Raw genomic sequence first — 22696 nt, forward strand, 5'->3', positions numbered from 1 at the left:
AATGGAGGAAAAAGATTCAAGGTTCGATCGTATATTTTTATATATTGAGATACAATGAAAATTATCAAATTCTCGATCTCGACTCTCTGCCCGATACCTATCGATTTCTTTTCATAGTTTTTTTTTCTTTTTTTTTTACCATTGAAAAACTTCTTCACAGCAGAGAAATAACCATTCCGCTTTCTCATTCGACTTTCACTTTCATTTTTAAACATACTTTTACTTGGCTTTTGCATCTCTTGCAACTGCACGATTATTCGAGCGTAATATTCAATATTTCTTAAGAAATCAATATTGAATCTTCGATTCGTTCGTTATTTACCTCGCAATATTAAACAAATTTTAAATTGCTAGTAGTAATTATTCACAAATTAAATAATTTATTTCATTGATATTTACGTTAATTAATTATGAAAACTGTAAAAAAATTCACACAAATTTATAACATAAATGCTGCAAAGAACATTTCTATATAAAGATCGCAAGAAGAAAACGTGATAAATTACATTCGTTTAAAAAGAAGTAAATTTTAAAAATTCACATTGTCATAAATTATTATTCGCGGATTATTCATTGTTTTCTTCTTAAAAATATTTCAAAAATATTAATCATATCGCAACATTATTTATACGAATAAATGATCTTTGAATGATGCGTTTTAAAATTTTCCAATTACACACTAAATGAATAAAATATATTTTGTAAACGTCCAAATAGAAACAGACAAATTCTTCTCGTTTCTTTGTCATATATTTTTTACTCGAAATATTAATTAATAATTCTTCATATTTTTCCATTCATTTTCGCGTGGAAACCTTTTCGACCAATCGTACTTTTCAACCAATCCGAACTCACGTAATGGAATTGGTTTCCTTTGTTCAACGTGTCAACGTTAATCATATTATCACGTTTCCCTTCCTCCTCTTTTTCTCATTCGTAAATTGAAAACAGGCTCGTTCGACTGGAAACGATCGATCCACGAACCGATCGAGATCTTTTACAATCGATTTAAAATCGTGGTGAAAATTTAGAAATCTCGAAAGCTGGTACCGCTTTGAACGAGAAGTGAAACAAGACACTGCGTCGGTGACAGGCTGATTCTCGTTATGGAAGTTTTATATATATATATATATATATATATATACATATACACACACACTTGGCATTTTATCATTAATTTTTAACATACAATGTTATTACTGCATCCTGTTTTCTTTCCTTAAACAATCGGATGTTCGTCGTCCATGTTTATGCAAATTCATATATTCTTGCGAACACAAGAACGATATAATAATGTTTGTTTCGGTCGTTAAAACATTCTGACGAATATTTTATTTTAGCTGCATTAGGAATAAAAAAAAAAAAAAAAAAAATGTGACTGGATAATGTTGCAACCAAATTAAAAATTATATTTTTTTTATTATTCGATTTTAATTCTTGCAAATATAAAAAAATGATACGTTGAAAAGAAATTCCTAGATGAAACGAATTTTAATTTTAAAAAAGTAATTGTTATTGAAAGATTATTTTTTTCTAGGAGAAATTAATACAAATTAAAAAAATTAACGAAGACAATTATATTTTTTTTTTATTATTCAATTTTTAATTCTTGCAAATATAAAAAAATGACGTATTAAAAAGAAATTCCTATGATAAATGAATTTAACGAATTAATTTTAAAAAAAGTAATTGTTACTAAAGGATTATTTTCTATGAAAAATCAACTATGAAAAATGATTATATCTTTTTTATTATTCGATTTTTAATTCTTGCAAATATAAGAATGATATCCATTAAAAAGAAATTTCTAGATAAATAAATGGATCAATTAACGAGTTGGGATAAAAATTTCTCGTTAGAATTAAATTAATCCTTAAAAGGGTAACAAAAGAAAGATATTACTTCTTATAAGAGAAATGATATATCTTAATTGTTCAAAGCACCCGTTGTTTATTTTACCTAATTTTTCCTTCGTCGACTTACCTGGACGAGAGCTTCCGGTTGCAGATGTTTCAAGAATTCAGCTTGCTGATAAGAAACGGAAGACGGTTGCTGTTGCTGTTGCTGCAATCTAAGCTCGGCTTGCATCGCGGCAATCGATTCAGGGGTGCAGGATGCACGAGCCTGGACCCAGGACGCTGCAAGGATGAAGCTTCCCAGTACCACGGACATCGTCACCAACGTGACAGCCGCGATTCTAGCGATTTGAACCGCCGTACTCTTCGGCCTCATGTATGCCTATATAAAGAACAAAGAAACAAATTAGTTGATATCGATCGTGAGATCATTGAAATTTTTCTGCGTATTTTTAAGTAAAAGAAAAAATGTAAATAAAGTACAATCTATAAATAATATAAAAATTGGTATTTCTGGAACATTCTGTGTATTCGTCGTTATTAACATCGTTGCTGAAAAATGGATGAATGTTGGAATAAATCAATGATTAATTTTTGTTCAATAAGAATTAACGAAAAATTATTTTTATAATTGACGAAATTTTCGAATCGGGCTCTAATAAATAGAATTTTTAAACAGAAGAAGAATATATTATTAATAATATTTATAAAATAATTATTTTTTATATATATAATATAAAATCAATTTTTTTCAATAGGAAGAAAAATAGTTAACGAAGTCTGGAGAATAAATGGAATAAATAAAGAGAAACTTTTATTTTATGGTGAAAACGTTTGAAAAAATTTTTGGCGACGAATATATTTTTTGAATTAATAATCTTCTTTAAAAAAAAAAATGTGATCGCAGCTAATAATATCCACAAAATAATTATTTTTCAATTGAAAAATGAGGAAATTACAAACAAACGCATCCGGCTAGCTAACAGCAATATTTCTTCAATATTTTGTTTTAAGAAATATTAGAAAAGATATAACGAGATCTCTTGCAATCTCAGAAATCTAATTACTCGAAATTTTCAATCGTTATTCTCGTCGTCGTTCCATTTTATGCTAATCAAACGTATATGTGCACGTATACGCGATTATATCGCGAGCGTTGCGTTCATGCGGCCATAGATGAAGAAAGGAATGGCTAAACTTGACTTCCGTGATGATCTCACTACGTTGAAATAAGCTAGTGGCATAAATTTAATTACCATACTTCCATCAAGGTATTTTTAATCATCTTATTCCCATAGCTTTTTCTCTATATATATATATATATAATTTCCAGAAATTTCCTATTTCGAAATTGATTTCGCTACTTATTACAAAATTTTAATATAATTCACATTGTTCGAATACGCAATGATATTTAGACATTATATTTTTACCATAACAATAATATTATGAATAAAAAATGTTAAATAAATAATAAAATTAATTAAATATCAGGAAGAATTTTTATTTTATTAAACGTAATTTGACATCGTTATCTCTTTCATCTTGCTGATTTAAAAAAAAAAAACATGATTCCCAATACATCAAAAGTATATGCAAATGCAAATAATGTAATTTACATGAAAACACGAATGCGAATACAATTCTTTTCCACATCTTTTATCCTTTATCTTTTATCTTTTTGGGATCAATATATCATTGACTATGAAAAAAAAAAAATATCTGAATCATTTCCAAAAATAACCGTTTAATAATAAATCAACAAGCATAAAACGATTATGAAATGTTTCTCGAATTCTGAAGAAAAAAAAAAAGAAATAAACAAAATGTGACTAGATTAAAAAACGTGATTGAATCACAAAATCATTTTTAAAATTAATATTTTTCATTCATAATAATTTCAAAAAAAAAAGATGACAACTTTCTAATTCCAAGTATCGTTTATTGATACTTCGAACAAGAACAATTTCGGAATATTGGATGGATCGGTTGAACACGCGCACAGATCATTAGAGGATAATGTAGTCGATGTGAAATGCGCACGCAAGCGCACAAACAGTACATGAAACTTCATGGTGGCTAGCCAACCGAGTCGAGGTCTTTTGTCGTGTTTCACGCTCTCCTTTCGCGTGGTCTCGCACCATTCCCACTTGACGGGATAATATGCAAAGTTAATCGCGGGAAAAAGTGAAATATTGGAATGAAATCATTTTTTTTTTTAAACGCGTGTTTTCTTATGTTTTTACGGGAAAAAGTGTCACCGTTCATACAATTCTATTGGGAAAAAATTCTTTAATTTTTTTGTATTTTGCAATGCTTTCTTATCGTTTCAATTTTCCAATGCTTCCTTGTGATTTTAATTTTATATTGTGATCATGTGTTTTGCAATAATTTGTTATCCTGTTTGGTAAAGTTTAAATTAAGTTGTAATAGTAATAAATTTATTATCTGAAATTTGCAATATTAATCAAATTTTCCCATGTGCAAGTTTTAGGTTAGTTTGGCAAGTGTAGTGTGTATTATAGCAATGCTGCATGTAATTGTGATTGAAATTCGATTCTTTTCTTTTCTTTTCAATTCTGTTCTGAGCATTTTAGATCAATGGTCAATCCAAAAAGAGATCATCGATAAAAATCTATAATAGAGTATCATAATTTTCTCTGATCGATTAACTCGTCGTTAATTTCTTTTTTTAAATTTTTCTTACTTTACGAGGAGTTCATAAAGAAATTAAATATCGCAAAAGAGAATTGCTCAGAAAAAAAAAAAGAAAGAAATCGACCTGCTTCTTCGATCTATTACGTAAATAATCACGGATGAATATCAATATTATTTTGACGTTAATAACTGTACTTGTTTTGATAATTAATTGCCAATGATTTCATATAGACATTCTAATCGTATTCAGTATATCGTAAGTCGTATTCCATGCTTAATTAATTAATCTTGCAATCGCCTGAATATCTAATAAAAATATGTATTTGAATAAATTTTGATATTCTATTCTAATAAGTTGGAAATTCATTAGAATTATAATGACATAAAATTTTATAAAACGAAACGGTTTGTATTTATTTTTCTTAAATTTTTCGCCAATTTAAATTCTTTTGATGCACACCTATACATACAGATCAAGAATATTCAATATGGAAAGGACACACGCATAAATATTTAAACGCTTCTCGTAATTTATGATGCAATACGTGTATAAATAAAAATAATTCTATATCTATATCTATATATATATTCGTCAAATATCTTAAGTGATTACTTAACCGTTAAAAATCATTTATCTAACTGAATAAGTAATGGTTCTTTAAAAAAAAAAATTCCATCGAAAAAATGAATTGAAATTCTCGCGAAATCTTAATTTAATATTATTATTATTATTATTATTATCATCGATCGGCGAATTAACAAAACGATTCGGAATTCAAGAAAGTTATTAGATTAGAGATATCGTGTACGCGTTGGAAAACAGAGATTCGAAAGGTACTTTTACCTTTACCCACGGCTCTCATCATCATTTCGACATCATACCGCACTATGTGAATAATCAGGAAGAATCTCGCTTAGTTATACTAATATAAAACGACGGTACCAGTTACCGTAAAGATAAATCATCGCGGTGCATCATCGTCTATCGTCCAAGAAATTTACAACTATGAACTGCATGTATCCCTGCAAGTTAGTTCTAAGTCCCCGTATCAGTTTATACTTCCGATCCCGTAATCCGATCGTTCGTTTCACTATGAATCGATGCGATACCGCAATGTTTTCCAATCCTCCTTGGAATCGCAACCCTCTTTTGCAATATTCGTGTAACCTGCGACCACAAAGGATAGAAATTTATTCCTTCTATGAGGAATGGAAGGGGAAAAAATGAGGAGAATTAATATTAACGGAGGTTAATTTCTGGATCGGTATTTTCTTTTTTTTTTTAACTTGTCTTTTGTAATATTCATTAAATAGGATAAGTAAAATTAAAAAATATAAATTAGTATTTTTTTTAGTCTTTGTCTTGCAATATTCCTATAACTTGTACCTTTATGTAGAATAAACAAAATTTAAAAAATTATACTTAACCTAACCTAATCGAACTTAAAGTAACCTAGAATTTTTTAGCTTTTTTTTTTTTTTTTGACAAAGAATAGCAAAAGAATCATACATAATATAGCAACGTAACTATATCAAAATTAATATAAGTATTAAAAATCGGTTGTAGAAATATCGACGAGTTGAAAATCACTGAACTATTGAATCGAACTTAATCTAATCTAACCTAAGATTAAAGCCAAGATCATTTTTCAGTTTTTTTTTTTTCTCTTAGTCTTGATAAGGAAAGAAATCTCTTTTCCTATAAAGAATCATTCCTATTGAATCTACCATACAACATAATTATATCAAAATAAATAAATGCTAAAAATCATCAATTAGTAGTGGAAACATGACACTGCAAAAAAAATTTGCAATCGTTGAACAATCGAATAAAAATAAGAAAATTCTTCACGAATAATAATAATACGAAATAATATCGAGAAAAAAAATTTTCACACAGAAATCCCTATGTGTATTAAACGCGACGATCGACGATACATTTTCCATAACATTTTCCCATGGGAATTCAGATGTCTTCAAACGATCTGCCTGTAATTTTACTTTTTAATTGGTTTTAATTAATCGAAAAGGGCAAACGTTTGTGACACGGACTGTACTTGTACGTATTTGTAATGACCTCGATGTGGATGGACGACTCTAAGGTGAGAGGCCTCGAGGAGATAGTAGGCCATCCGAGGCTGCCTTTATGCTGCTCGATCTGCCAGACAAAAGTAAACAGGCACTGTTGCCAGGCACTCGACAGACCAAAGAATTTATTATATTTACGCACATGCGCGTATGCATGACAAAAATTGTTGAAAAGTATCCTCCTCGACGTGTTTTTCTCATTGTACCCCACGATCTATTCCATCCAAGGATTCCGGATTGCCAATCCATGAATTTAAGAATTCAAGCGAATTGATTTCGAACATTTTTTTTCTTACACGCTATCGATCAATGTGTATCGATATTATATGGAAATTTTAATAAACTTAAGTAAAGTGAGGTTAGGATATTTTCGTTGCGAAATACGTCAAAGGGAAATTAATATTAATGTTTGTTCCATTAATTTTGAAATTAGTCGAAACTTTCGAATTGTACATCCATTTCAAATTTGATGAGAAAAAGTAGAAAGTGTCAAATTTTTAATCTACAGTGTACGCCTGCGCACGCCTATACTTTTGAACATCGTAATAGATACGATGACGTATCGTATTTAAGAATTCAAAAAAATGATTTTAACATGTAATATTAAAATCGAATATTTAAATGCAACGTTTAATCGATATAGATAATTAATATATTATTACGATGAATTAATATTTAAATGATAAATATTCGCCAGATATTAAAGAATTAATAGAAGCAGAATAAAAGGAAATAAAGCATCGTGTAAATATATTTAAAAACTTTTAACATTTTGATAGATCGTAGTTGAAGAAATCAACTAGGATGGCTCTGTCAAAGCGTACGGGACTTTTTAAGTCGCAGGTATAGCTGTTACGTCTAATTAAAATGGAGGAAGAGCGATCAGAAGCGGTGGTCGTTTCTTCCGCGATCCAAACGTTTCGTGTTGGTGGACGATGTTAAGGTATGCTTGGAAACACCGTGACAATTAACTTAATTATCTTCCACTGGCATTGTGGAATTAATTAACAATCCATCCGGGTTTGCACCCTTATTTCTCAAGATACATTTTTAAAACACATATTTAATAAATATATATTTAAATAATATTGAAAATTTCTTTGTAACGAGCATATATGAAAAAGAATGAAATAAAGAATGAAATAGAGATTCGTTATGTATTAAAAAAAAAAAAAGCCAATTAAAAAAATCGAGGAAAAATATTAGAAATAACTTTTGCTCTTCTGCGAAACGAATATTAAAATGTATTCTCACTTACATAAGACACGTTAATTCGTGCAAAGAAACGTGACGCTAAGAGCAAATAAGTAAGAACCGTGAGAATCTACGTGTTTTATAAATTGTGATTTCAATTCTAAAAAAAAAAGAAAATATTAATTAATGTAAATATATTCCACTAAAAAAAAATATATATATATCAATTATTTAGGAAAATTTTCTCGTTTTTTGCGAAAGAAAAAAAGTGAAAATTTATATTTATCTGAATTTTTTTCCTATAATTATCTATCTTGAACGTTCTTTCCTTTTATCCTACGTTAAATATGTATAGTATATATAGTAATATTGGTTGAGAAATATCGTAAAAGTTAAAAAGAAGACTGTGACGAAAGAAAGGATATATCGTAAATGAATATGTTATATAATATTGCAGGATATTCAAGTTTCAATTACTTGCTATTCAAATAATAGCAGGATGGCCGTATTATGAAATGATTACTATCTACGGTTCGTGTGTTCTCCTAACTTTATCCTGTAGGCAACTGCTAACCAGGCATTAAAGTCTCCGGACTTGGATAGTTGACATGCACTGCGCGCGCATAGTATTCGAGATTTAAACTTTTTTCTTTTTCTTTTTTTAATTCAATTAAATTCTTGGCGATAAAACAATATTATTCTCCATGTTGACTTTGATAGAAAGAAATAGGAATAGAGAAAGGAAAAAATACGACGAGCTTGTTATCCAATCTGATAAATATAAATTGTTGAATCGAATTGATGTGAAAAAAGGGAATACGTATAACGAGGTGAAAATAATAATTTAGTAGAAATTTAAAAAAAAAAAATTAGAACAATTATGATGAATATATTCGAGGATAAAATCTATACTTTGTCTGTCTCGTGATTACGAAAATATTCTAATATTGCAACTAAATAAAATTTACGAGTACGTACGTGCAAATTACAGTGTCGATTCTCTCTCGTTAACTATTTATAAGCGTGGATAAATATATCGCTAAGTAATTTTACGATGCAACGATATTTAAATTCCATACTTGTAAATTCCGTTCGACTCGATAGTTGATTCTAGTCACGCTTCGATTGAAAAAGAAACGCAGTTTTAAATCGCTGCAGGTGAAATCTTACAAATGTTTTCAATGGATGGTATTTACCTCACGATGCTCTGATAAGTATTTACAAGATAATGCACTCTGATTGGTATTTACATACATATCGATCGAGTATCGTGTTTAAAATTTCGTTAATTAGAAACGCAGAGCATTTTATCACAAAAAAAAAGAAGTAAGGAAAAGAAAGAATATATTTCCATATTTAATATTTGTAACAATATATTTATTTATCTTCATACCGTTGAATTTATTCGCTTAAAAATAAGATGATGTGATACTTTCGAACATATCTCAAATGTCTCGAAATCTTTTCGATTTTCAAGAAGAAATTTTTCTCGAAAATTTTTCTCCAAGTTCTTTCGAATATTGTGACAACGTGAAATTGTTTCTATTCACGAGCGATTAATAATTCAATTATTATTGGCGCGTATATCCTTCTCCTTTGTTTCAACTTTTCGCACGAAAAATCTATCCTTCGAGCGGTCGATTTAAAATACACGCTGACGTCATCCAGGACACGCGCCTTTTCTTTTTTTTTTTTTTTTTTTCGAGGACGAAAATTTTGTGCGAACGTTCGAATTCCTCGAAAACAATCTTTGGGAATAAAGAAACAAAAGAAATGATTAAACGACAGCCATGGAAGTTTCTAATAGTGGAGAACGGCTGCGTTCACGAGCGGATAGAAAGTTTTTAATGAAATGAACGAATGGAGGGGAGAAGGAAGGAGAGAGAGAGAGAGAGAGAGAGAGAGAGAGAGAGAGAGAGAGAGAGAGAGAGCGCGAGAGAGAAAAAAAGAGAGAGAGAGCGAGAGAGAGAGAGAGCGCGAGAGAGAAAAAAAGAGAGAGAGAGCGAGAGAGAGAGAGAGCGCGAGAGAGAAAAAAAGAGAGAGAGAGCGAGAGAGAGAGAGAGCGCGAGAGAGAAAAAAAGAGAGAGAGAGCGAGAGAGAGAGAGAGCGCGAGAGAGAAAAAAAGAGAGAGAGAGCGAGAGAGAGAGAGAGCGCGAGAGAGAAAAAAAGAGAGAGAGAGCGAGAGAGAGAGAGAGCGCGAGAGAGAAAAAAAGAGAGAGAGAGCGAGAGAGAGAGAGAGCGCGAGAGAGAAAAAAAGAGAGAGAGAGCGAGAGAGAGAGAGAGCGCGAGAGAGAAAAAAAGAGAGAGAGAGCGAGAGAGAGAGAGAGCGCGAGAGAGAAAAAAAGAGAGAGAGAGCGAGAGAGAGAGAGAGCGCGAGAGAGAAAAAAAGAGAGAGAGAGCGAGAGAGAGAGAGAGCGCGAGAGAGAAAAAAAGAGAGAGAGAGCGAGAGAGAGAGAGAGCGCGAGAGAGAAAAAAAGAGAGAGAGAGCGAGAGAGAGAGAGAGCGCGAGAGAGAAAAAAAGAGAGAGAGAGCGAGAGAGAGAGAGAGCGCGAGAGAGAAAAAAAGAGAGAGAGAGAGAGAGAGAGAGAGAGAGAGAATTAGCCGACAACGTCGAAAATGAAACCATTGTCGCGCATGATTTTTCAATGTCACGTATGATCGAATACGAAAGTTCGATTAGCCAATCGATATATATATTAATAAATCTCTTGATAAATTTTATCGTAAACAATAATTGTTCCAAGTTAAAATCCATCTAAATATTGCAATATTTGATCAAAAAACAAGAGATGATTAAATAAATTCTAATTTTTTATTTTTTGTTTAACAAACGAAACGTTTCTTATCATTTGGTTTTTGAAATTTGAAAAAAAATATCGTGATGGTTATTATAATTTTTTGCGATATTAATTCTAAGTTAAATGTCTTTTTCGACTCTCGTCGAGAAATTAGTTATCAATGACTAGCGCGTTTATTTACTTGAAACGGATGCACATGAATACGGTAAAACATGAATTATGGATATTCATAATCATTTACGTCATCTAAGTATCATCCATTTCTCTGCGATTCCCTAGAATGGAATTGTATTTTCAAACGGATAATTTAAATGTCAATTCTTTTCTTATAATTCGTTAAACGTACGTTATTTCTTATACAATTGGAAAAATCTATTCGCTATAATCTTCAATCATTTGATGGTCAATCAAAAATTAAAAATAAGTTTTTATTTCCCTGACTTAAAATTTTTATTTTTAAAAGAAAAATAACTTGAATGTAACGCGAAACGAATAAAATAAAAATCAAAAGTTTCGTAAATGTAAAAAATCAGATTTCGATCTATGACTAATCAACACACGTTTAAAACGAAGTTTCTCTCGTATCGAAATGAATCTAAGAATCTTCTATGGAGATACGATTAAAATCGGATAAAATAATATGTTCTATTGAAAACAACTTGTATTCCATATTAATCTTATCTTGATAATTATTATAATAATTATTCCAACATCATTGTCGGAGAAAGTTCATCGTTAAATTCTAAAACTAATTAAATTCTTTCACCCATGCCACTCGTTTCATTCCACGAAGAAAGATATATCTAGTCTCGAAACACCAGTTTCCAGCCTATTAACCTTATCCAGTCACTATGGTAATATATATATATATATATATATATATTGCTGAAATTACGAGATATTAAACTTGACAAGGTTAGGATAGGTTTTACGAGATACATTTCCGTTTTTTACGTGCAAGTTTCGATCGATCGTAAACATAAACAAGTGTACGTGTATGGAAGTATGGCTTGTGCAATTAAATTTATCCAGAAACTTTCACGGAAGTGCGTAGCCGCACGGATTTCCGCACTCTTTTATGAAACAATTCGAAATATGTGTATCAAACAACGATTTTTGTACGAGGTGTAATTTATCATATCCGTTCCACGACAAAATATATCTCGATCTATCTTCCTCTATCCTGTAATTTATAAAAAAACTTAAATTGATAAGCAAAACTGATAATCAATCTCTTATGTAAATTATTTTTCTTTGATTCTTCGCGTTATGTAATTCTTTTTATTTATTTCCGAAGAGAATATCCTTCGGCTATTGAAGGTATCCTTCTAATTCCAAAATAGATTTTGCCACAGATAGATAAATGGAAATAAAAATATTTAACATCTTCAAGTAATACTTGATCTTGCAAATAAATTTTTGTTTGATGTAGTAGTTACGTAAAGAAATAATATTTTAAATATATATTTTAATATTATAACAATTAGTAACCGGACATTAGCGCTAAGTGATTGTTAAATATAATACTACAGTATTCAATTCAATATACTTATAATTATTTATTACTTTTATTTCTTCATTTTTCAAATATTCGAATTATTATATTTTTCTACAAATTTTTTTTAACTTTGACATTACACACAGAATGTTTGGATTCTAAGACAAATGTAAAATATTGGGATTTTGCAATGACAATTGATAATTTGCAAAAATGTTTGTTAAAACTATGAACTTCTTGTTTACTGATAATTTTTTATAGGTAACAAATTTTTTTACGAAAAAAAATATCGAATGTATATTGATTAATCTGTATCTACATATGTAGTAATAGTATGTAATATATCAAAGGAATTTTTATAATATATTGAAATGATTATTAACATAATTTTGTAATTACAAAGTAATTTTAATCGTTAAGGTTATTAAGCAAAAAAAATTTTTTTTTCGCATATGTTATAATCACAGCATCTTAAACGGAAATGATATTATGAACTTATTCATAGATCCATGTCCTTGTGCATATTCTTACACCTTGGTCGAGACAATTGCATTGGCCTTGCTATGAAAAACATAGGCAGTCGTAAATCTAATGTAATGTAACTTATTCAATCGATATATTGGAGATATTATTATGGAGAATTATATTAAACACTTTTATGCTTAAACACTTGTTTATTTAATTATGAGAGAGGTACAAATTATTTGAATATTCATAAGAAAATCACAATTCAAAAAGAATTGGAAAACACTGATCTATGATAATGAAGTTTAAATTATATAACATACTATGCTAAAAAAAAAATTAAAATTGCTAATTACATATATTTCTATATATAATTGTCTAGATAATTTCATTTAGTTAATTATTAAATTTTCTTTTTTTATGAATTATTTATGCTATATTTTTATCGTTTAAGAACATTCGAATGTATATATATATATATGTATATTTTTAAATAATATCAATCGTAAATCATAACAAAATATTTAAAAATAATCATTCCATTGTATTAACATAATCACTACTACCAATGAAATCATTATTGATAGAATTCCATGTTCTGGAATTATATACCACGTCGAATCATTTTTAAATTGTAAATTAATGTCAGTTTCCCAATAAAGAATTCTACTATTTATAGCAATTGTTTGAGATTGTAATCGAATATTTTATAATAAAATGAATTTTTTGAATCGCTAATGGATAAAATCATGATTCGATATTTTTAATTCGGCTAAAGTCTTAAAATTTTTATTTTAAGAAAATTGAAGAATAAAAAAATTTATATTCCAACAAAACTTTGAACATAAAATTAGAACGAAAAACTTTTTTTTTAAAAATGAAAGAAAAAACAACAATCGATAAAACAATCAGTACATAACAATTTATAACCTAATTCTTTAATTTTTTCATTCAACATTGTTTCATTAAATAACTTACAATTTTAATCAAATCTAAGAATTTAAAAATTTCAAATTTATCATTTTAAAAAAAATAGAAAAAAATTTTAGACAAAAAAAATTCTGAATACTTACCGGTGGCGGTTCGGTAGAAGAATACACTTCGCTGGGCGCGTAATTACTATGAGGCGGATGTGCCATCTTTTCCGAAACAACTGCCACAGTTGCCAAGGAATCCGGTTGATCCTTTTCCATCTTCTCCGGTATGTTGTCTAAAAACGTCTTTCTTCTTCCTAGAGCACTGATCGATTGATTGATTCTTGACTACGAGCGATGTTTGGTACCCTCAATGTTTTGATATCTCGAAAATCCTCTCTCCCTTAATCGACAAGAACACTCGATGTCGATCGCTCGACGAATCGACGAGCAGTGAGCGGGCAGCGCCGTCTGACACCGCTAGCTTAGGGTTACCCCCACCACCTGTTAAAGAGTTACTGAACCTTTTGGTATATTACCTCTCCGATGGGTATGCCTTCTGGTACGGAGGTATACCGTGTTCTTGTGTCGGACTTTCTAAACAGCATAACGTGTACATTCGCGTCCGTGGGCGAGACCGAAATGTTTATATGTATACCGCTCATCTATGAAAGAAGGCGGTAGCCGGAGAAAAATGTGAAACGAGTTTTTTCGTATTTTTAGATAGTTGTTAGCATTTTGCGACTTGGTTTGGTGCTAAATAACGGTGAGATATGATATTTTGTTAAAACAGGTTAATCATTTCCTTTAAAGGAAATATAGAAAATATAAATAAGAAAAACAGTGATTGTATTATAGAGTATTCTTTAAAATGATAATGGCTAAAGTTGACAAAATTTACATTGATTCACAAATAAATTCTTTAATATTATTTTCGTTTATAAACAATGTATATGTATATAAAAAAGCTGTACCGATTGCTCTGACGATAAGTTTGTTTATTATATCGTAAATTACAATTGATAAAAATATTGAAAACGAAAAATTGTCGTTTTGTACTGATTAATTATTCGATAAATAAATTTTTAAATTTGATTTAATTTTAGTTATTTAATCTACAATTAAAAATCTAAGGTAAAAAATTGATTGAATATTAATTGACAATTCATGACATAGGCACAAATATGCAAATTCTCTCTTCGAATAAGGATATAAGCCAAATTTTATATTTTTATTCTTAATATCAAAAAATACAACGACAAAATAATGTTTTGCATTAAAACGTTCAATTTTGAAATAAATATTGATATTGCAAAAATCTTAATTTATAATATTTAAATTATAAACATCAACAATTGCATATCTTGACTTTGATAAGAGGAGGATCATACATCTCGAAGTATGTCATATACTTATTATTTATTTACTTATTTGTTTGTTATTTCATATAAAGTATTAATATCTGGTGGGAGAAGTGAAAACTAGCTTTGGTTCGTCTGTACGATTCTTCCCTATCCGTGCAACCATACACACACATGCATACATATATATATATATACACGTTCAAATATATCCGTCATTTACGCACTCGAATCAGTATGCGTATATCTCCATGTGGGGATCAACGTTCGAACTCGAAGTTTTGCAATGTTTTTCTCGTCCCCTCCACTTCTTCCACCTGCTACTCCTTCTTTACCTCTACCTCCTGCTCCGTATTCCGTTTCTCCTCCCCTGCATCGGTAAAATTGCATCAATGTGACGGGTGTATATACGGACGAATCCTGGAACGAATAACAAGATTGTTTTTGAATGTGGAACTCTCACTGGCTTTTAAAAGGACACATGGTTATTTGGCGCATGCGCATGCGAGATGCATGCGAAGTAGCTCGTTTCAGCAGGAGCGGCGTAATTGGAAAGGCGATTTTCGGGAAAGGCGATTAAATATTTTCTCCTTGGCGCAATGTAAATCGCGGTCGTGTGATAGCGGTGTAAATAACGGCGTTACGAATACATTGTGACAAATAGGAATGAATATATTAGGATAAAACGAAATATAAAAGTGAAATTCTATTTTGTAGTTCACAATTTTTAAGGGTAAATACATTATTTTTTAATAATCAATTAGTAATAAACTTAAAAGTTATATCTAATGAACAAAATTTTTTGTGATCATAAATTAATTAAAAATTATTATTTTTATTAATTTTATAATTATTATTGAATTGATTTTATAATTGTTTAATAATTTCCAAAAATGGGAAAACAACTTAATTAATAAACAACATTCAAAATTTACGCATTAATACTATTAGCTTAATTTTTTTATATCAAACAAATACTTTTTCATTATTACTATTAATTAATTATTTTTGAAAAACGATTAATTCTTCTAATTATATTAAATTACTATTATCTTTCTTTAAAAATGAAAAAAAAATGAAAGAAACTTTTCTTTTTCAAGTTAAAATTGGTACAATGAACGAAAGCACATCGTGTCGTTACCTGTATACAGGAAGTAACTGACCAGAAGATTCGAGGAAGTTCATATTGTAATGTTCGTTAATGGTAGATACGTATGCGTGATAATGAACGCAATGAAGGGCCATCGAATAAAATGATTGAAAGAAGCATTGAAAGTCTTTTATTTATCGACACTCATTTAAAAGGCAAGTAATAAGTACTTTCGAAATTTCACATTGTTAATTCTGTTCCTATCTCTATTGTGATTTAACAAAGAAATATATTTCACTTCTCTTATATCGTCTGCAATAAACATAACCTATATAAGTCAAATATTTTATTTCTTTCCTTAAAATTCGATTATCTTGAGATTTAATTGTAAAATTATTAAAATTAAATGTAATGTTATTTTTATAACACTTATTTATTTTAAAATAATTACATTATTATAATTCTACAAAGATCAGAATAATGCTTTTTCTTATTTCGAACAGGAAAAATTTATATTATGAATTCAATATTAATTATTTATCTATTTTATATTATTAGAGGTGTAAAAAAATGTTTGTGTTGTAAAATACATTTATAGAATACCCGCACATAACATAAATTCGAAATGCAAACGTGTGGTAATATCTGTTTAACACGTTGTTATATTATAGACTGTGCGTCAAGTTAAAGATAAAAACGAATGGTATGTGATATGAAATTAAATTATCATCTAACGTCAAAATTATGTGCATACGTATGAAAGATAAACATAGTTAATGAACATGAAAAATACTAACATAATAAAGTTACATCTTTTATCTATTTTCATCTTTATCATAATTTAATTTTAATATCTGTATCATTTTGTTTTTTTTAACAATTTTGTTTTTTTTCGTCATGATATACGTAAATAATTATTACTAATTATTAATTTCAGACAGCATTCATGAATACATTTATTATGCAATTACTTACAGCATCCAAAATAAAGAGAAATTTTTTTTTCTCGATTTTGAACATCGTTAATCAATGCACGAAAATTTACATCTTCTGTTTAACATCGTTTTCACATAATTGATACTTATGCAGATCATCCATACATTGTGAACGATGAATGACACGCATCATGTATCCTTTATATTTCTTCTTTTCATTTTTTAATGACGCGTTTACCTTATTTCACTAAATGAATGTATTGCTGAGTATTTTACACAACGATATATCTTTCGTATAAATATAAACCAACGTTTCTCAACTTATTTGCTACGTGATTCAATATATTTGTTTATAATGCATTATGCATAAAATATATAAAATTAAATATTATCATTATTGTATATTAAATAAATAAATAATATACGTATTTGGATTTATTTTAAATAATTAACAATTAGAGCAGTCGAATAACTCGAATATTTTATCAATATTGATTTTATTCAATATATTAATTCAATATGGTTAATTCGTATATTTAAAGTATTAATATATTTGTAAAATATCTTTGAGAAATAATGCTTAATGAAACCAAAACAAGCATAAAAGTTGGTAAAAATATCGAAGATTTTAAAATCAATCACCTAAGTTATATAACACATTAACACGTTACATAAAAACAAATCATCGTAATTCTTAGTGATTTCTCTCAAGAAGTTCGATTGTTCAATTATCAGATGTTGCATTTTTCATTTTTTTTTCCGTTATTTCTTCCTTTTGTCTGAATTTTTTTCTGAAAATAACATGATCGATGTTTTTATATACGTTTCGTATTTTCTTGGAAATATCTAATAATAAATATCGATTGCTAGATAGAAAATTTTCTTGGTTCTATGTGATGCCAATACTTCTATTCTTCATACTATAAAAAGACAAAATGTGATGCGTTTAAACAATTATTTCGTAATAAATTGATTTGCATAAAAGATTAAATCGTTCTTTTTTTTTTTTTTAGAAGTGTCTAGTTTTTGAAAATTCTGAATATAAAAAATAATTTTATTGGAATTTCTTCCTCACCTTAATCTTTGATGATTTTCTTTTGGTTTCCAAAGATAAAGAAAAAAAATTCAAAAGAAGAACATTTTGTGAACAGCTTCTCAAGGAGATTACTCTGAACGTGACCACAATGATACTCTGGAATGAAGTACGTAATAATTTTACCATAGAGTTCGCTAACTTTATTCTCAGACCTTGTATTATATCAACAACATGCGCGCATTTTAATATTTTCTGTCTTTTATCGTTTTACCATTTGACATTAATAATGCATAAATGTTTGTTATGTTAATTAATTTTTGTTATGTTAACAGATAAAATGGTCTCTCCCGTTTTCCATATATGTATACACGAAGAAAATTTTCAAGGAAAGTCAAAACAAATTATTTCGATGTTAAAAATCTATATCGGCACAATGTGACATGGATAAAAGAAAAAGGAATAAGAAATACTTAGAAATATAGCTGTTACCAACAAGAATTCGAAAGTGTCGCTAAGCATCTTTTTATTGACAATTGCGTAATAGGAAATATGGTAACAAATGGAATCTCAATACTTCCGTATCGTAATCGAACAATTTCTCTTATTGATTTATTGATGAAAATAAATAAAAACGTCCAATCTTTTTTATTTTAAAAAAAAATAATTTATATCAGATTACATCAATGTTCTCAATCTATGGACTACAGAAATGCAAATTTTTCATCGATATTTTCATATTTTCGTATTTTTTACTAGTTGCATTCATTTTATCGTTGATATTGAAAATAATTATTCAAAAATGTCAAAACGTATGTGATAATCTTTACACTTCTTTTTTTCGCTTGAGATGATCATGGATAATTTATATAACGTTTTATAAAATATACACAAATATATGATCTTAATGAATTTATTATATTATTTTATCGTTTAAATTAAAATGACTGTTTATATATACAGAAAGATTGAAAAATTTTTTAAATATTCAATCAAATAACATTATTCTATTCTAATATATTAATCTAATATTAATTATTTCATATATTAATCTGATCGTAAGCATTCGATGAAATAGATAAATAGATATTTTTAATTGCTAATAATTTGCATTAAAATTTGTTTATAATAAATTGATCATTGTGGTAATATAAAGTATATCATTGAAATGTCTCTTCTTCAAAAAAAAAAAATAATAATAATTTGTAAAAATCATGTTTTTATAGAAAAAAAACTATTATGCTTTCACTCCATTTCCCGACACGCTATCCACGCTTATGCTACTTTAGAACTGGTTAAACCATTTAGAAATGAAAAGATGAGCAAGAATTATAAATGATCGTAACAACGTATCCACGGATGATTCGTGGAGAAAGTGGGAAACGCAGATACACCCGCGGATAATTTTACGACTGTTGAATATACGTATTATACGATTCTTGATTTCAAAGTATAAAGATAAATTTCAAAATACATTTTAATGTCTCAGAAGGCGAATCGATCAACTGCACTTTTCTTTAAATTTTTTAATTTTATTACATCAGCATATAATTAACGTTCAATTTCTAAAAATAATAATAATTAATTCGCATTAATTTGTAATTTTGCAAAAAAAAAAAAAAAAAAAGAATAATCGCCATAAATGTAATTTTCATAATACTACATGTGTAATCGAGAACAGAGCGTGAATGTAGTGTATTCTTTCTGTGTGACCCGATTCCAACTGATTCGAATATGTGAATGAAACTTTCTCCGGTTAAATTGTCGTATGAAAATATGAAAATACTACTATATTACATAGAAATCATGTCTTTTTCTTGAAATTGCAATTATTTGATATAAACAAAGAATCTCATTATAAAGAAAACGACTAATCTTTTTTTTTTTTTTTTTTCGTTTCAAATTATAGTTGACTATTGTCTTTTTATCACATTGTAATTATATTATAATTATATGTGTGTATATATATATAAATATATATATATATTTAATATTGCATTATACAAAGATTTGAAAAAATGAAAAATTATTTAATTAAAAAAAATATTTTTAAAAATTTTTAAAAAGAAATATATGAATATCCAAATACTTATTAATATAATCTTTTGAGTAATTTTTTGATCTCTAGAATTGCATTTGAAGTTTTCGTTCAAATATAAGAAATTTAATATTGAATAGGTTTGAAAGTTTTAAAATGAAAAATAAGAATGTTATATTAATCTACTACAGACTATTTTGTAAACTAGATATGGGAGAAAAATGTGTTTTCACCGCACGATGAATGCACACCGATGCATAAAGCACGTAATCGTATCACGCTTAGAATCTTTTCATCTTCGCATGTATATATGTATATTCTATGGACTTGTGTCACTGTCATGACTAGCGCTTTCTCTAACAGTAGCGTACTATCATATTTTTCGATATCGAAGAATCTAATTAGATTCAAAAATTTTTAAATTTTATTTATTATATAAATTATAATGCATTAAAATTAAATCACAAATAAAATACAATAATATATTCTTATTCGATGATTTTTTTATTATCATTTATTACATTTAAAAATTTTAAAGCTTTGATGTTATTTTCAACATCATCGATATCGATTTATAAAATAATAAATTTAAACAAGGAAAACCGATAGGAAATAAGAAAATATGTAAAATTATAGAATCAGTACCATCTTCAAAATATTTAAATTAAACATAAATATAGAAGAGGAGAATAAATAAAGAATAAAGATAAGATAAGAATTGATCTTTAGTGCCATCTTTTGCCATCAAAAATATTTTTCTATAGGCAAATTTTAGTAGAGTATTTATGAGATGGCGTTACTCTTCTTATTTCTACATTTAAAGAAATATTTTTTACAGTCAAGAGATAGCACTGATGATCAATTCTTATTTTAGCTCTGTCTTTTTCCATTATATATTCTTTTTGTTTATATGTTTCATTTATGATATTTTGAAGATGATTTATTTTATAAATTTATATGCTCAAATAAATTAATGCTGATTCCTAATTTATGTAATTTATGTAATAATTTATGCCTTTAAGCTAAGTATCACTGAAAAAAATATTAAATTTGATATAAAAAAATATATATATATTATTGCTTTGAAAAAATAAGAGAAAAAATAAGAGAAATCTTAAAGATAAATATGATATTGACGAATGATATCGTGTATTATTTTTTTATATTAAAAAATAAGAGAAAAAATAAGAGAAATCTTAAAGATAAATATGATATTGACGAATGATATCGTGTATTATTTTTTTATATTAAAAAATAAGAGAAAAAATAAGAGAAATCTTAAAGATAAATATGATATTGACGAATGATATCGTGTATTATTTTTTTATATTAAAAAATAAGAGAAAAAATAAGAGAAATCTTAAAGATAAATATGATATTGACGAATGATATCGTGTATTATTTTTTTATATTATAATAACACTATATTAACATCATATAATAATATTAATATTATGAAGTGAAAAATGCAAAAAAAATAGATGTCATTATGAAATAGAAAATATAGAAAAAATAGATAAGCATTTTGTTTCAATATCTGATAATTCAAATTGAGACTTTAGTTTGCTTTCTATTAAGTACTTAGTTTCAGCTTAGAGTGAAATTCTACAATGCTCAGAGTTCCATAACACATTTTAATAACGCCATCTATTCGATGGTATGACTTATATAGCATTACAAAATAGTTGATAGATGGCGCAATCAAATTTCGATAGTTGTTTCCACTCTATCATAATATCATAATACGTCAGTTAAAAGACACGCATAACATCCCTCTCATCGGATAGGATCTCATCCTAATCTCAAGCAGGATTGATATAAACATTTTTTGAATTCTTTTTTATTAGAAAAATCTTTTTTTTTATTTTATTACAAAAATTTATTATTAAATTTATTAAATTTTTTTTTTATTAAATTTGTTTATTAAATTTGTCTTTATTTATTGTCTATTTTTTTTCATCTTCGTAAAAATATAAAATATATAACTTTAAATTTAAAATTATAATACTAGTATTGAAAATATAATTAGAATATAAATATAATTAAGCAAATATTAATTTAAAATACATTTAAACTATTTTGCAAAAAACTTTTAAAAATGAATAATGAAGCATAAAATAATATAGAACATATATAGAATAATAAAAATACAAAAAACAAAATTTTCTAATATAAATAAAAAGAATCATTCACAAAGATATTATTAAAAATAGTAAAATTAATTACAAATAAATTGTTAAAAGACAATATTATAATTTTGATACATAAATATATTTATATTATTATTTAAAAAATATGATAAACTCTTTAATAATTTATTTATTAAGTCTTTCTCCTATTTAAAAAAATAGAGAAAATATTTCTTTAGCCTGGAGACTTTTTTAATCATATTCATTTTAAAATTAATAAAAATTTGCATAAAAATTTATTGCAAAAGATATATTAATATCCATAATATGTTTGCGAGAATTTGAAATAAATCATCATATATTAGACCAATAAATTCATTTTTCCAATTATAATAAAATAACATAATATCATGAAAAAAAAATATTATTATTAATATAATAATATATGAAAAAATATTAGACCTTAAAGTAATTAGTATTTTCTAAATAAAAAATGAACTAACAAATTTTTTATATAAAATAATAAATAACAAAAATATTAAAATTTTTGAGAGAATTATATAAGAATAAAATTACAATATTTAAAATATTTAATATGGATAAACAAAAAAAAATATTTTGATATAAAAAAAATATATT

The 22696-nt window shown here is 27.3% G+C and overlaps 2 protein-coding genes across 2 annotated transcripts in view; both read right to left on the minus strand.

Moving 5' to 3' along the window:
* The window catches only part of LOC102671702 (putative uncharacterized protein DDB_G0271606), a 27150-nt gene extending 13203 nt beyond the window's left edge, over window positions 1–13947 (minus strand). The window contains exons 1-2 of the mRNA XM_006613226.2: window positions 13631–13947; window positions 1984–2238 (exon numbers count right to left, since the gene is read on the minus strand). Coding sequence (XP_006613289.1) covers window positions 1984–2238; window positions 13631–13750 — 375 coding nt within the window. The 5' untranslated portion in view covers window positions 13751–13947. The remainder of the gene's footprint in view (window positions 1–1983; window positions 2239–13630) is intronic.
* A 901-nt stretch (window positions 13948–14848) lies between these two features.
* On the minus strand, window positions 14849–18137 carry LOC116185251. The gene is made up of 2 exons (XM_031509330.1): window positions 17933–18137; window positions 14849–15252 (listed from the first exon to the last, which is right to left on the minus strand). The coding sequence occupies exons 1-2, from the start codon at window positions 18077–18079 to the stop codon at window positions 15052–15054; spliced, it is 348 nt and encodes a 115-aa protein (XP_031365190.1). The 5' UTR covers window positions 18080–18137; the 3' UTR covers window positions 14849–15051.
* Window positions 18138–22696: the final 4559 nt, after the last annotated feature.

The sequence above is a fragment of the Apis dorsata genome, unplaced genomic scaffold (assembly GCF_000469605.1).
Source record: "Apis dorsata unplaced genomic scaffold, Apis dorsata 1.3 scaffold_137, whole genome shotgun sequence".
Lineage (NCBI taxonomy): Eukaryota > Metazoa > Arthropoda > Insecta > Hymenoptera > Apidae > Apis > Apis dorsata.